We start from the raw sequence: 16,071 nt of genomic DNA on the forward strand, positions 1-16,071 counted from the left end.
GGCGTGGTCTGAATGAAAGGGATTTGCTGTAGCTGTGGCTGTTGCCCTGTGTCGCCGACAGAGCTGCACTGAGGGACAGGCGAGGTGGCAATAAAAGCTGTGCTGAGGGGTGGCTGCTGCCCCGTGTTGCTGAAAGAGCTGCATCGAGGGAAGGGTGAGGTGATTAAAAGAGGTTGTGCTGAGGGAAGGGGGGTGTGAAGGTGGTACTGAAAGAGCTGCAGAGAGGGGTGGCTGCCACCCTGTGTCACTGAAAGAGCTGCACTGAGGGATGGGCGAGGTGAGGTGGCGATAAAAGAGCTGCGTCAAGGGGTGGTCGCTGCCCTGTGTCACAGAGCTGCGCCGAGGGACAAGCGAGGTCTGAATAAAGGACTGTGCTTTAGGTGTGGCTGTCGCCCCGTGTCACTGAAAGCTGCACCGAGGGACAGGTGAGACGAGGCGGCAATAGAAGAGCTGTGCCGAGGGGTGGCCGCCTCCTCATGTCACTGAGCTTCACCCAGGGATGGGCGAGGTCCTGGTAAAGGGCTGTATTTAGGTGTGGCTACTGCCCATGTCACTGAAAGAGCTGCACCGAGGGTGAAGTGTGAGTAAAAGGGGCTGCGCTGAGGAAGGGGGGTGTGAGGCGGTGATGGAAGAGCTGCAGTGAGGGGTGCCCCTCTCCCTGTGTCCCTGAAAGAGCCGCGCCGGCAGGATGGGCCAGGTCTGAATAAAGGGCTCTACTTTAGGTGTGGCTCTCGCCCCGTGTCACCAAAAGAGCTGCACCGAGGGACAGGCGCGATGAGCCGGCGATAAGAGCTGTGCTGAGGGGCGGCTGCCTCCCTCTGTCACCGGCAGAGCTGCACCGAGGGACAGCTGAGGGGTGAGTAAAAGGGGCTGCTCTGGGGGAAGGGAGGTGTGAGGCGGCCATAAAAGTGCTGCGCCGAGGCGCGGCCGCCGCCCCGTGTCACAGGAGGAGCTGCACCGGGGGACGGGCGCGGCACCGCTCGGATCGACCTCCTCTGCGCGAAGAGCGACGTCTCCGGGCCGGGAAAGTGCTTCCAGCGGCGGAGACGGGCTGTGGCTGCGCGCTGCTGCCCCCGCCCGCCGTGGGAGCAGGTTCCCAATCAGGTCCGGCGGCCCCGCAGGCCGAGGGTGGCGTGGCGTGGCGTAGTTCTCAACCAGGTCCGGCGATGCTTCTCCGCACCTGTGGACTGGGAGCTGTGTCGTGCTGCCCCCCGCTCGGCCCCCAGCCCCGTAAAAGCCAATAAATACATTAACATTTACTCTATATACAGAAGAATCCTGTTTTCTTTTAAATCTTCCGGTTTATTTTCTTTACGGCGAGTAAGCACCGTTTGAGAACCGCAAGACCGGGCTCTACTAAGAGGCAGAGCCGCTGCTGGAGGCGGATCTGGGCCGGAGCACAGACTTCCGCGGCATCTCCCGCAGCCGCCGGCTTCCCCTGTGAGATCTGAGCTGGAAGAGAAACTCCCGTGTAAAACGGGTCTCGGGGGACACAGGCAGCGCCCCGGTGTGCGGAGGGAACGGCGGCATCTCGCAGCGACCGCCTATCGCGTCCGTGTCCTGCATCTCCCGGGGGTGACCCCCTCGCAGCCCCCAGACGGTTCCTGGGGCTCTCCGGCCCTGTCCCGCTCTTCATCCCGCTCCTCCTCATCCCACCGGACGCTTTTTCTGTCCACCAAGAGCTGCGGGAGAGGAGCCGCGCCGGGCTCCGGAGGCGGCTTCACTGCGGGGAGACCCGGGCGGGTCAGGGGGGAGAGGCCGAGGCCGTTTTAGGGGGCAGGGAGAAAGGGGTGGAAAAAAGCCGCCTCACTCTTTTCCTCCGCGCTGGGAAAGTTCCCGGTTCCCGGCTTCGCGTCGGCTCTCCTGGTGTCTGGAAGGAGGGGAGGTGAGCATGGTGCTGTGCGGCTGCCGCCTTCCCTTGAACAACCTCCTTTTTCTCCCCAAAATAACTGAATTCCCCACCCCACTTCCCTCTGGATTCCTCCCAAAACGACAGAATCCTCCCGCAAAATACCTCCGTGTTCCCCCCCCGAATACCTCCCAATCCCTTCCAAATGCCTCTGAATTCTCCCCAAATGACTGAATCTTCCCCAAATCACCCAGAATTCCCCCCCCGAATCCCTCTGAATACCCCCCCCAGTACCTCGGAATCCCCTCAGGGCCTCCCCGAGGGCGTCCCGCTGGCGGCGGCAGGCGCTCAGGCTCTCCTCCAGCCGGGCCGGCAGCCCCCCCGGGAGCTGAGGTCTCCCCTGGCTCTGCCTGTGAAGGTGGGGGGATGTCAGCCCCGGCCGAGCCCCTCACCGCAGTCGGGGTGACACGGGGAGAAGCGACCAAGTGCCGCGTACCTGCTTAGGATGCTCCCGCTCTCCTAAAAAGTGGGGGAAAAAGGGGGTTCAGGACCCCATGGGCAGGAATGTGGGGGTCTTTCGGGGAAGGCGGACTCTCACCTGAGGCAAGCGCTCGGCCTCCAGCTGCCCGATGAGCCCCCGGAGCCGCGCGATCCCCTCGGCCACCCGCAACGATTTTTCCGCCTGGGCGCTTTGGAAGGCGAGGTCCAGCTCCGCCAACCGCCCCAGCACCGCCCGCTCCTTCTCCCCCAGCACCTGGCGCAGCCGCTCGAATTCAGCCCCGATGCGGCGCCGCTCGGCTGCGCTCGTCTCCTGGAGGAGAGAGAAAACACCCGGTCCCCCCCCGACCCCCAGACCTGAATTTGCCCCTTTTAAGCTAAAGGACCAAGCGCTTCGGTTGGAGCCGGGGGGGCTGGAATGCCGCAGTTAAATAACGACCGTAGGGTAATTAAGTGGTTCATCCCATGCTTTTCCTTCTTCTTTCCCCTTCCCCGTTGCCATTCCCTCTTTATAATCGGTCCAAAACCAACCCAGGCCCTGGGAAGCAGGAGGGAGGGTTAATTCCGCCCCAGGGAACGTCCCTTTAGGGTTTGGTCCAGCATGAAAACGAGCGGCGCCACGAAAATGAAGTCATTTTTAGAAAAGTTGGAATAAAGAAGCAGCTGCAGGTGAAGGTGGCACTCGCCAAACCTGCCCGGCAGCCGTGACCGGCTTTGGATCTTTGCCGGGAGCCGGGACCCGTCACGGGGACGATCCCGCGTGTTTCTGCCACAGGGATGGGGGGTGGGGGTGTATGGAATTCCCAAGGACCCCTTTGGGCTGCCGGAACGCCGAGGGGACCCTCACCAGGTAATCCAGGCGTTGCTTCTCTTCGCTCGCCCTCCAGTCCAGAAACTCTGCCAACACCTTCCTTAGGGATCGCAGGTGAGACTGGATTTCCTCCTGAACGCACCCAAAAAAAAAAAACAACCCCAAGAATAACTTGAAGCAATCAGCCCGGCTCGTTTGTATAATCCTGCCTTTAAAATCTTGAATTATTTGGGGGAGGAAAGCAAATAATCCCCCCCTCCCAAAAAAAGCCACCTGGCTGCTTTCCCTCGAAAGCAGGAATCGCCGGGCTTTCCGTCTCCCCAAGGCGCTGCCGCTTTGCTTTCCCACCAAGAAATTAAAACATTTTCCCTTTGTACCAGTTTTCAGGGGGGGTGGAAGAGGCCCGATGGGGCCTGGGAAGACGTTCTCACCTCGCGGGTCCCGGTGGCTCCCCCCAAAAGCTCAGTGGCCGCCGCTGGCGGCTGCTCGCCCATCGCCGCCCGCTTGGCCCCCAAGGATTTTCGCCTCTTCGACACCCAGACACGGCGACGGCGTGGCCGGTCTCAGCACGGAGGTTCCACGGCGCGGCTGTGCTTCCCTCCCTCCCGGCGAGAAGAAATCGGCGCTGGAGTTTGGCGACGCCAGGTGAAGCCGCCTTCCCTTGAACCGCCCCTGGGTGTTCCCGCGTCCGGCTCCCGGCATGACCTTCCCGGCTGGGAAAAGCCAATTTCCTCGCCCACGGTTGCCTTTAAATATGTTTTCTCTCCCCCGAGTCATCTCATTTCCAGCCTTCCCCAGCTCATCCCTCGCCTGGAAGCCGCTCCCACCCCCAGCTCCATCGCGGGGAAGGGGCTGCAGCCGGATTTGGGATCAAAAATTTCACCGATTTCTTCCTTGTGGTGCAATAATGGATATTTTTTGACACCGCTTTTATTTTTCTCTCCTCCCTCCCCGACACCTGCGTTCAGAAAGTAAATGGCCCCAAAATGGGGGAAAAAAGGCGCAATCGGAGGGTGCAGGAGGCGTCCGAGCGCGTCGTGGCCCTGTCTGCGGGCGGGAGATTGGAGGTCTCCTCCCTCCCCGGCCGATAAAAGCTGGCGGAGGCAGAGACGGGACCGAGCTTTCGCTGAGCCCGTGCCAGAGAGAGGGGGGAAAAAATAATTCAAAAGGGGGAAAAAAAAACAAAAGGGGAAAAAAAAAAACAAAAGAAGAAAAAAATCAAACGGAGAAGCAGCCGGTGGAGGAAAAGCAGCCGGAGGAACCCCAAAACGGCGCCGGTGCCACCAAGGAAAACCCCGAAAGGTTGGAGAGAGGGGGGAAAACCCAGCACTGGCAGAGGGGTTACATCGCCCTGCTGTCTTTTTGGGGGGAAAAAGGGGGATTTTGAGCACTTTCCCCATCCCAGCGACAGGGAAAGCGGAGTTATCCTTGCTTTGCCCTCAGGATCTTCGGGATTTAAGGGGGGGGTTGCAGTGGGTGGTTGTGGTTATTAGTCGCTTCTCATCCAGCCGTAACGAGCTGGCAGGTGAAATTTGGGTGAGAAACAGCCCAGACCCTGCTTTTCTCTACATTTCAGGGTGATTTTCCCACCTTTTTCCCACTTTTACTCATCCACCCGCTGCTTTAATCCCCCTCTCGGCATTTTTACTGGGGAAAACACTGGGAAAAGAAGCAACCTGTTTATTTTTGAGCATGGCAGCCTGGTTTATTCAACCGTTTTGGGGCATTATTACTAATTTCCAGTTCCGAATTGCAGCCTTTTACCGTGGGTGACCACTTGTTTGCGCTCAAAGCCGCAGGCCGGCTTCCAGAGGACGGATTCCAGGCTCTTCGCCGCCGGCCCTTATCTCCGCTGTGCACGTTGTCCCTGTGGCCAGCGGCAAATTGCTCCACCTCTCTGGACGGGGGAAGAGTTGGACTCGGCTTATCGCAATTTTTAAGATTTTTCTCGGGCAAATAAACCTTGTCGGATTTGATTGCCCGGGAAAATGAACGGCGGAGGCAGGGATGGATTTAAGACGGATTTATCCCTAAGGGATGGGGATTTGGGGGTATAATCCTATCTACGAGGTAGATGGGTCCATCCCAATGTGCTCCTCGTGTTCCCTTCACCGTCGTCGGGGAATTAATAGATTTAATCCGACTTTGTGGGTCTTCCCATAAGCGAACCACGCTCCTTTGCAAGGAGCGTGCATTTTCTTTCAAGTATTTTGATGACTTGCATTTTCTTTCAAGTATTTTGATTAAATGCGGTGGTTGAACCCGTTTTCCGTCATGAAATGGGGTGAAAAGCTCCGACGTGCCCATTTGTAGGACAAGAATTTTATTTTATTCTTTCTTTCCCCTTTCGGCGCCTCTAGCCGGGCGGGGAGGACGCTGCGGGCGCCATGGCTTTCTTCCTCAAGCCGCGGCCGCGCACGTGGGATCTTGCCCTGGACTATCACACGGCGAAGCAGTTTGAAGGTAACCGAAGGCGACCGGTGAGGAGCAAAGTACTGATTCCCGGTGGTTTCTGGGCACATCAAGATGTCCTATCTCCCTCGCTCCTCCATCTCCAGCCTCACCTGGAGATACTCCATCTCCAACCTCCATCTCTTGGCTCCTCCATCTCCAACCTCCATCTCTTGGCTCCTCCGTCTCCAACCTCACCTGGAGATCCTCCATCTCCAACCTCCATCTCTTGGCTCCTCCATCTCCAGCCTCACCTGGAGATCCTCCATCTCGAACCTCCATCTCTTGGCTCCTCCATCTCCAGCCTCACCTGGAGATCCTCCATCTCCAACCTCCATCTCTTGGCTCCTCCATCTCCAACCTCCATCTCTTGACTCCTCCATCTCCAACGTCACCACTCCTCTCCCTTTCTCCTTCTTGAAAAATGGAGGGGATTTTTGGGATGTGGATCCTCCACGCTTGAGTTTGGCCTCTGATACCTTCTCTCTTTTGCTCTCCAGTGGACGTGACCTTGGATCCGGCCACGGCGGGTCCCGAGGTGATTCTCTCCGAGGACCTCAAAGAGGCCACCTGGGGTAGACCCAGACGCCGGTGGCCTGAGGGTCCGGGCCGGTTCGACACGGATCCGTGCATGTTGGGCAGCGAGGGCTTCACCTCGGGTCGTCACTACTGGGAGGTGGAAGTCAACGGGCGCTTCTGGGCCGTCGGGGTGGCCCGCGAGTCGGTTCAGAGGAAAGGCCGGGTCCTCTTCAAGCCCAACGCCGAGATTTGGGGCTTGCAGAAGTACGATGAGCTCTGCGTGGCCCTGACGGCTCCTTCCAACACCTCCGTCCCGCTCCTCAACGGGGAGATCGGGGTCTACCTGGATTACGAGGTGGGACAGGTCTCCTTCTACGCCGTCGGCAGCCGTCAACGCGTCTTCACCTTCCCCGGGGCCTCGTTCAGTGGAGAGAGGGTCTTCCCCTACTTCTGCGTGCTCCTCTCCACCATCAAGCTGTCCCCCAAGGGGTGACGCGCCGGCGGGGTCCCCCCGAAGCCGTTTGCTCCACGGTGGTTGGAGACGCTCCTCGATGCTCCTCAAGTCTCATTTGCCAGGGTTTGGAGTGGTTTCCACCTCAGTTCACGGTCCTACCTCCGTCTCTGACATCTCCGTTTTGGGTTAAATCCGGGGGGTTTCGAGGCCGAGCTCGCTGCAGCTCATCTCATCTGAAAGCCGCAGCTGTTAAATTCATCCAGAGCTCGTTAACGGGAGCCGGGCTTCACCCGGCTGCTTTTGAGCTGAAAACTTGAGTTTTCCTCCCAAACTCAGCCCCCTCCGGCCGGGCTCCCAACCCGAATTCCCCAGATCGTCATTTTTGCAGGTTTTGCCTTAAGCCCGGCCGCTGCCTCGCCTTAAAACGTGTTTTGTCACCCTGAGGATGTGCTTACGCTCGCTTTTCCCCCCGCTTCCGCCTGCTGGTCCCCCCCGCGGGGCCAATGTCCGCCCAATTAAGGCGCCCGGGGTGCAATAAATACCGATTTTGGTTCGCTGTAAGGAGGAGGCGTCTGCCTTTGACCCCCCACAGCCCCCCAGGGCTGCCCCATATAGGACCCCAAAGGCTGCCACAGCCCCCCAAGGCTTCCCTGGCCCCCTGGGACCCCCAAGCCCCCCCGGGCTGCCCCATATGGGATCGCCAAGGCTGCCCTGACCCCCAACAGCCTCCTGGGACCCCTGGGACCCCCAAGGCCCCCTCCGGGGCTGCCCCATATGGGACCCCAAAGGCTTCCCTGGCCCCCCATAGCTTCCCTGGCCCCCTGGAACCCCGCAGTATAGTATGTATATAGTATACTGTACGTATTAAAGTGTGTACGTATAGTGTGTCTATATAGTGTGCCTATATCCTATATAGTGTATATACTGTGTAGTATAGTATATATACCGCATAATATATATACCATATGGTAAATATACTATATAGTGTGTGCATATAGTATACGATACTAATAGTAGTATATACTATACTGTACTATGCTATACTATGCTATACTATACTAGCACAGTATATATAGTGTACTGATATTGTAGTATCCTACATACACTGTACTAATAGTACCCTATATGTATTAGTGTGCGTATATATACACACACACTAAGACTGTATGTGTGTGTATGTACAGACACTAATACATATAGGGTACTATTAGGGTGGTATATATAGTGTCGTGTATATATACACTATATATTATATATAATATACATACACACTATATACACTATATACACTATACACACTATACACACTATACACACTATACACACTAAATAGTATATAGTATATAGTGTATATATACACACACTATATTATATATATGTATATATTTTATATGTACACACATTTATGGACACATTTATAGGGTATTATTACAGCATTAGGGTATTTGTATATTATATATATACTATTAGTATATATATTAGTTTAGTATATATAGCATAGTGTGCATAGTGTATATAGTGTATATATAGTAGTATATATATAGTATATAGCACGTATAGCATATCTAGCATATATAGTGCGTATATACACACTACACTATATATACTATACTAATATAGTGTGTGTATATATAGCGTAGTGTATATCGTGTATATATAGTAGCATATAGTATATATAGCACATATAGCATATCTAGCATATATAGTGTGTATATACACACTACACTATATATACTATACTAATATAGTGTACTGTATAGTGTGTATATATAGTAGTATATAGTGCATATATAGCACATATAGCATATACAGTGTATATAGTGTATATATAGTAGTATGTAGTGTATATATAGCACATATAGCATATATAGTGTGTATATATACACTACACTATATACACTATACTAATATATATACTAATAGTGTATATATAATATACTAATGTGCTAATACTATAGTAATACTATATATATGTGTCCATATATGTGTATATATATAAAATATACGCATAATACATGGAGTGTGTGTATATATCCTATATACTATATAGTATATACTATATATACTATATACTACATGCTATATATGGTATACGATATAGGATATGCGATACGCTCTACGCCATACGCTCTACGCCATCTAACAACATCCACGATACAGAACACAGAACACACAAAGCCCAATTACCACACGCTACCAGAGGCGCCCCGGGCGCGGACGCGCTCCCGTTTTGCCCCTATGTATGTCTATACGGGCCGGGCACGCGCGTAGGGGCGCCGCCCCGCGTCGGGGAGGCCGCCGCACCCCGCTGCCGCGCCCCGCCCACGCCCCGCCCACGCCCCGCCCACGCCCCGCCCACGCCCCGCCCACGCCCCGCCCATTTCTCCAACGCGTGCCGCCGTTTCGTCAGCTTCCCCACCGTTTGCCGCTCCGCCGCTCCGTCCGCGTTCCCGTTGTCCCCCCCCCCCCCGCGCCATGGGGACCCTCTGGACGCTGCTGCCGCTGCTGCCGCTCCTCTCGCTCCCCTCCCCCTCCGCCGGCCCGGCAGGTGAAGGGGGGGAGGGGAGGGGGGACCCGCCTGGAAACTTGAATGAAAACTTTTCTCCCCACCCCCCCCCCAGAATTCCACCCCTCGGGCCGGGGCGGTGTTGGGCCCACACCTCCGCTCGACGGCCTCACAGGTCTCCTTCTCCTCCTCCAGCCTCGCCGTGCCCCGCCGTCACCGCCGCCCTTTGCCGCGACGTCCCCGTCTGCGTCTCCATCACCAACTTCACCGACGCGACCTTCGTCCTGCAGAAGCTCGAGGGGGGGACGTGGAAGCCCCTCGCCCTCTGCCAGCACGGCAGCTGCCGGAAACTCTCCAGCGGCCTCGAGGTTGACATCGGGCTGCGGGACGGGCAGCTGCGGCTCAGCAATGCCGCTGCCGGAACCTACCGAGCCCAGCGCAGCCTGGACAACGCCTGCCTGGCCGACATCACCTTGTGGGGTACGGGGAGCCGCCGGCCCGCGCGCCCCGAAATCCGCTGCTGCTTGGCTATGGGTCCTGGGGTGCTTTCTTGGTCAAGTTTCTCGCCGTGCGTCTTTGCGTGGAGCAGCCAGCTCGCGCACCCCGAAATCCGCTGCTGCTTGGCTGTGGGTCCTGGGGTGCTCTCTTGGTCAAGTTTCTCCGCGTGCGTCTTTGCGTGCGTCTTTGCATGCGTCTTGGCTTGCATCTCGGTGGGGAGCAGCCGGTTCGCGCACCCCGAAATCCGCTGCTGCTTGGCTATGGGTCCTGGGGTGCTCTCTTGGTCAAGTTTCTTGCCGTGCGTCTGCGTGGAGCAGCCAGCTCGCGCACCCCAAAATCCGCTGCTGCTTGGCTACGAGTCCTGGGGTGCTTTCTTGGTCAAGTTTCTCGCCGTGCATCTTTGCACGTGTCTTTGCATGCGTCTTGGCTTGCATCTCGGTGGGGAGCAGCCAGTTCGTGCACCCCAAAATCCGCTGCTGCTTGGCTATGGGTCCTGGGGTGCTCTCTTGGTCAAGTTTCTCGCCATGCGTCTGCGTGGAGCAGCCAGCTCGCGCACCCCGAAATCCGCTGCTGCTTGGCTACGAGTCCTGGGGTGCTTTCTTGGTCAAGTTTCTCGCCGTGCGTCTTTGCGTGGAGCAGCGAGCTCGCGCACCCCGAAATCCACTGCTGCTTGGCTGTGGGTCCTGGGGTGCTCTTTTGGTCAAGTTTCTTGCCGTGCGTCTTTGCGTGCGTCTTGGCTTGCACCTTGGTGGGGAGCAGCCAGTTCGGGCACCCCGAAATCCGCTGCTGCTTGGCTATGGGTCCTGGGGTGCTCTCTTGATCAAGTTCCTTGCCTTGCACCTTGCCATGCACCTTTCCATGCGTCTTTGCATGAGTCTTTCCATGCATCTCAGCATGCATCTTGGTGGCGAGCAGCCAGCTCGCGCACCCCAAAATCTGCTGCTGGTTCACTATGAGTCCTGGGGTGCTTTCTTGGCCGAGTTCCTCACCCTACACCTTCCCATGCGTCTTTGCATGCGTCTTCCCATGCACCTTGGCTCGTGTCTTGGCACGCGGCAGAAGCCGCGCGCAGCGCCCCGCACCTTCGCACCGGTCCCTGCACCCTTCCACACACCTTTCCCCGCTTTTTTCCCCACCTTTGCACCCCGAATCGCACGAACTACCCCCCCCCCCCCACCAAAACCGCAGCGCGGGAAGACGCTTTTTTGCACCGCGTGGGGTAAAAACAAGCAAAAGGGGGGGGGGGTGGGGGGAGCATTAATTAATATTAATTAATTTTAATTAATATTATAATAAATAACATTATAATAAATTAATATTAATTAATACTAACCTATTTTTCCTCTTTTTCTTCCCGAAGAGCCGCCGCCGCATCTGTGTCTGACCCACACAACACCTCCCCAGACCACGAAATCCCCGAGCGAGCACAGCCACGGTGCAGGTAAATCCCATCCCGCCCCCAGCCGCTCCCTGCCCTCGCGTCGCTCGTTATTTTATATTTGATATTATTTTTTTTTTAGTTGCAGTTTGGGTCACTCTGCTGGTTTTCTTCGTGATTGTGCTCGGGGCGATCTGGTTCATCTGCACCAGAGGGATCCGGTGTTCGTGGGATTTGAGCTGCATCAGCTGTTGGATCCAAAAAAAAGGAGAAAATAGGGATTTGGGGGGCAGGAGGTCCAGCCAGGATGAGGCCTCGACCCCCAGCTTGGCTTGCAGCTGCCCCCCTTCCCCATTTAACCAAAGAAGTCCTTTATTAACCCGTTTTTTACAATCCAAATTGGTTTTTTTGCAAAAAGGGAGTGGGGAAACCCCATTATAGCAGGTGAGGAAGGCAAGATTTTCCTTGCTCCGAGCCTCACCCTGCCCTAAACCCCCTTAAAATAAACTAAAATAGGTTAATACAGATTTATACGTAACTTTTAGATACATATTCTAGTGCAGGTGCTCATTTTCTTGTATTAGACCGTTCTCTGCCCCTCATTATTTTTTTTTTTCCTTTCAAATTTGGGCTGCAAACAGCAGTTCTTTTATGCCATCCAGTATTTAAAAAGAGAAATATTCCACTTATTTCTCCCTGTTTACACTGGAAAAATGTGAAAAAAAAAATAATCTCCATTTAAAAGGTTTTTTTCTGTATGTACGTAGTGGTGGTAGTTAGTTATTTCTGTAATTTATTCTTTGCTTATTTCTGTAATTTATTTTCCTGTGCATATTTCTATAATTTATTCCCCTGTGTCTTTACCAAGGCAGTATTTATTCTCGCGTCATATTTATAAACACTTTTCCTCTTCTCTGTCCCCGTGGTCATTTTTTTCTGCCAAAAAAGATGCGGGGGGGGGGGCTGGTGGGGAGGGGTGTTGCCGCAAACACAGTGTGGCTAAATGGGATTTATTCGGGGGGGGTGTTCATAATTTTATATATTTATATAAACGGCGTCACGGCCCATGAGCTTCTTCCTTGGGAATGCCCGGAGGAGGAGGATGAAGAGTGAGCATCCTATGGGGGGGGAATTAATTAATTACACGATTAATTTGACCCGCCCAGGGCCGAAGCTGTTTAATTTGGGTGGGGAAGGGGGGGAAAAAAAAAAAAAGCTGTATTTTTTTTGGCGGGGGTGACGCGAAGGCCCAAGTTGAGGCCAACTGACCGGCCCCCCAAAAATATTAAAAAAAAAATTCCTCCAGTCGAAAAAAAAGCGGAAAAAAAGAGGTTTGGGGGTTATTTTTCCCCTTTTTGGCCCCCCCGTACCTTTTCTCTGGGGGGGACGCAGGATTTTCTCACCTGTCCGCCCGTGCAGCAGTGACGGGGACGTGGGAGTGGGCTGGAACATCACCTGTGTGTCATTGGGTGACTCAGCGGCCGGAGTTCGGCAAAGTCAGTGATGGTTTGGCCACGCCCTTTTTCTAACCCAGCATTGACTTTAAATTTTTCATGCTTTACCCTCTTGGTGCTACCCTCCTACCCTCCCCTTATGCCCAACTCCTTTTTTAAGCCTAAACTCCTTTTTTTAAGCCCCAAAGCCTTTTTTTAAGCCCAAACTCCTTTTTTAAGCCTAAACTCCTTTTTCTTAAGCCTAAATGCCTTTTTTTTAAGCCTAAACTCCTTTTTTTAAGCCTAAAAGCCTTTTTTTAAGCCCAAACTCCTTCTTTTTTAAGCCTAAACTCCTTTTTCTTAAGCCTAAAAAGCCTTTTTTTAAGCCCAAACTCCTTTTTTTTAAGCCTAAATGCCTTTTTTTTAAGCCTAAACTCCCTTTTTTAAGCCTAAAAGCCTTTTTTTAAGCCCAAACTCCTTCTTTTTTAAGCCTAAACTCCTTTTTCTTAAGCCTAAACTCCTTTTTTTAAGCCTAAACTCCTTTTTTTAGGCCTAAACTCCTTTTTTTTAAGCCTAAACTCCTTTTTTTAAGCCTAAACTCCTTTTTTAAACCTAAACTCCTTTTTCTTAAGCCTAAAAGCCTTTTTTTAAGCCTAAACTCCTTTGTTTTAAGCATAAACGCCTTTTTTTTAAGCCTAAGCTCCTTTTTTTAAGCCTAAAAGCCTTTTTTCAGCCCAAACTCCTTCTTTTTTAAGCCTAAACTCCTTTTTTAAGCCTAAACGCCTTAAAATTCATTGCCATTCATTATAATTCCCTAAAATTCAGTACAATTCCTTGCAATTCATTACAGTTCATTGAAATTCACTGAAGTTAATTACAATTCACTACAGTTCATTGCAATTCATTAAAATTTGTTAGAATTCACCAACACTCATTACAGTTCCCGAAAATTCATTGCAATTCATTGCAATTCATGAAAATTCATGAAAATTCCCTAAAATCAATTACAATTCATTGCAATTCATTACAATTCATTAAAACTCATCCAAATGGGACCCAGCGGTGTGTTGGCCGTTGCAGATCCCATGGGGACGAGGGTCAACCCGATTCAGGCCGGTATCGAGGCGGCTCTTTGCAGCCGAGTCACGGGGCGGTTGCCGCCACCCCTGGACTTTGGCCCACGTTGCAGCAACAACGAGTTTTGGTGAAAGTCAGGCTGGGAAAATACGGGAAAGAGGCCTCTTGCACCCTCCGAGCAGGCACAGGGGAGGGTGGCACCTTGTGCAAGCTCATGGGTGCCCACCCATGGGTGCTCCCGGGGTTGCAGGAGATGCCGCCGCAGAGGCGGCTGCCGTGCGGACGTGCCCGTCGCACCTGCAGAAGGGGAGGAAGAAAAATAACATGGATATCTGGAAGAAAAGACAATTTGGCAGCATGCTTTGAAATGCAGAAAAGCTGGGTTACCATCCTCGCCTTTAAGCATGAAAGGTTTTTTTTATTATTTAATAAAAGGAAATTTATTGAAGGAAAAATTAAACCAAGTGACTTACCAGGGTGCCTGGATGGGAGGGGATGATGCTGCTCTGTTGGGACCTGCATGTCGACGCCAACTCTTCCCAGCACCATTCTAAAGCGCCGTCACCAGCCTTAAAAAAAATTAAAATCATTTAAAAAAAAAAATAAAATAAAATCAATCAGCTGTGGGTTGGAGGGAATCCAAGGCGCTGCCCCAGCACCTCGTCCCGAGGTGCTCGCGCTCCTTTTCTGCCGGTGTTTCGATTCTCGGCGGTGAACGCAGAGAAAAGCATCTCCCTGTGCTGGAGCGGGCGGCGGGAGGAAGGGAGAGGGGGATGCGGGCGAATTTCGGGGGCAGCTGCAGCCGCGTGGATCCCCTTTGGGTCAAACAATGAGAATATTCACCAGTTTTTCAATTTTCTCCCAATTCTGGTGGGTTTGTTTTTTTTTTTTAAATAATTTTCCAGAATTTGGGGGTAAATTGACAAAGTTTTTCCCTTTATCGTCAGCTCCAGGGTGAGAGACGCTCCTCGGCGTCGCACCGGCTGCGGGTGAAGGAGCAGCGACGCCGGGATCCGGCCCCTCGGATGCGCAAAAGAAAGCAGAGATTATTTTAAAAAAAAAACCAAACTTCAGGCTGTAATGTAAAGCAGTAACAGAAACAGCCGCGGGGGGGGGACACCACGGGCCGAGAAGATTCTGGATGCACATTTGCTGCCTTTAAAAAGAAATTGTTTTACCTGTTCAATATTGACAATTTAATTTCTCTTTTGACTGGGGGGAAGTTTTTAGGAGGTTTTCTCGTTCTTTAGTTTTTTTAGTTTTTCAGGGTTTTAGTTTTTTCATTTTTTTAGTTCTTTAGGTTTTTAGTTTTTCAGGTTTTCAGGCTTTTTAGTTCTTTAGTTCTTTAGTTTTTCAGGTTTTTAGCTTTTTAGTTTTTTACTTTTTTAGTTCCTAAGGCTTTTAGTTTTTTAGCTTTTTAGGTTTTTGTAGTTTTCTACTTTTTTAGTTCTTTAGTTTCTTAGCTTTTTAATTTTTTAGGGGGTTAGGTTTTTTAGTTCTTTAGTTTTTTTAGGGGTTTTGCTTTTTAGCTTTTTAAATTTTTAGGGGGTTAGGTTTTTTTAATTTTTTACTTTTTTAGTTCTTTAGGTTTTTAGGTTTTTTTAGATTTTTAGGTTTTTACTTTTTAGTTCTTTAGGTTTTTAGATTTTTAGGGTTTTTAAAATTTTTTTTACTTTTTAGTTCTTTAGTTTTTTAGATTTTTAGGGTTTTTTAGGTTTTTTTTACTTTTTAGTTCTTTAGTTTTTTAGATTTTTAATTTTTTAGGAGTTTCTTTTTTTACTTTTTTAGTTCTTTAGTTTTTTAGCTTTTTAATTTTTTAGGGGTTTCTTTTTTTACTTTTTTAGTTCTTTAGTTTTTTAATTTTTTAGGGGTTTCTTTTTTTACTTTTTTTAGTTCTTTAGTTTTTCAGCTTTTTAATTTTTTAGGGGTTTCTTTTTTTACTTTTTTAGTTCTTTAGTTTTTTAGCTTTTTAATTTTTTAGGAGTTTCTTTTTTTACTTTTTTAGTTCTTTAGTTTTTTAGCTTTTTAATTTTTTAGGGGTTTCTTTTTTTACTTTTTTAGTTCTTTAGTTTTTCAGCTTTTTAATTTTTTAGGGGTTTCTTTTTTTACTTTTTTTAGTTCTTTAGTTTTTCAGCTTTTTAATTTTTTTAGGTTCTTTAGTTCTTTTGGTTTTTAGGTTTTTATTTAAGAAACCCCCAGACCGGCTGGACCCGGGGGGCTCCTCAGCTCTGCAGGAAGCAGAAAAGCTTTGAAAACGGCTTTGATGGGAGCAGCTATCCGCCACCGTGGCCAATGATTTTAGGGCCACGGAGATGTCCCACGCCACAGCGTGTGAAACCGCTAAGAAAGCCTGGAAAATTTCACTGCAACTCACCCAAATCGCGCTTTTAGGAGAGCGCCTTTAACAAACGGCAGGTAGTCTTTAAAAAATAATCTGCTTTTTGGATGCTCGAGGAGCTCAGCGATGCTAACAGCTGCTGCAGGGTGGATGGGAGAAAGGTTTTGTCTGGGGATCCCTCACGCTTCACCCACCTAAAGCAGGAGTTTGCCCCCACATTGATGTGCAAAGGCTGAGAAAAACCTAAAATAAGAAGAAA

General features: G+C 51.2%; 1 protein-coding gene across 1 annotated transcript; it reads left to right on the forward strand.

Moving 5' to 3' along the window:
* Positions 1-5,545: 5,545 nt before the first annotated feature.
* LOC132320586 (butyrophilin subfamily 1 member A1-like) lies at positions 5,546-6,676 on the forward strand. Its single transcript, XM_059833112.1, has 2 exons — positions 5,546-5,621; positions 6,110-6,676. The coding sequence occupies exons 1-2, from the start codon at positions 5,546-5,548 to the stop codon at positions 6,619-6,621; spliced, it is 588 nt and encodes a 195-aa protein (XP_059689095.1). The 3' UTR covers positions 6,622-6,676.
* The last annotated feature ends 9,395 nt before the right edge of the window (positions 6,677-16,071 follow it).

Source organism: Gavia stellata, chromosome 39 (genome assembly GCF_030936135.1).
Source record: "Gavia stellata isolate bGavSte3 chromosome 39, bGavSte3.hap2, whole genome shotgun sequence".
NCBI classification, from domain to species: domain Eukaryota; kingdom Metazoa; phylum Chordata; class Aves; order Gaviiformes; family Gaviidae; genus Gavia; species Gavia stellata.

Excerpts from the sequence above, each read along its gene's own strand:
- LOC132320586 (XM_059833112.1), top strand. The coding sequence starts at position 5,546 with ATGGCTTTCTTCCTCAAGCCGCGGCCGCGCACGTGGGATCTTGCCCTG. Across the intron at positions 5,622-6,109 it reads CACGGCGAAGCAGTTTGAAG|TGGACGTGACCTTGGATCCG; the intron begins GTAACCGAAGGC and ends TTTGCTCTCCAG.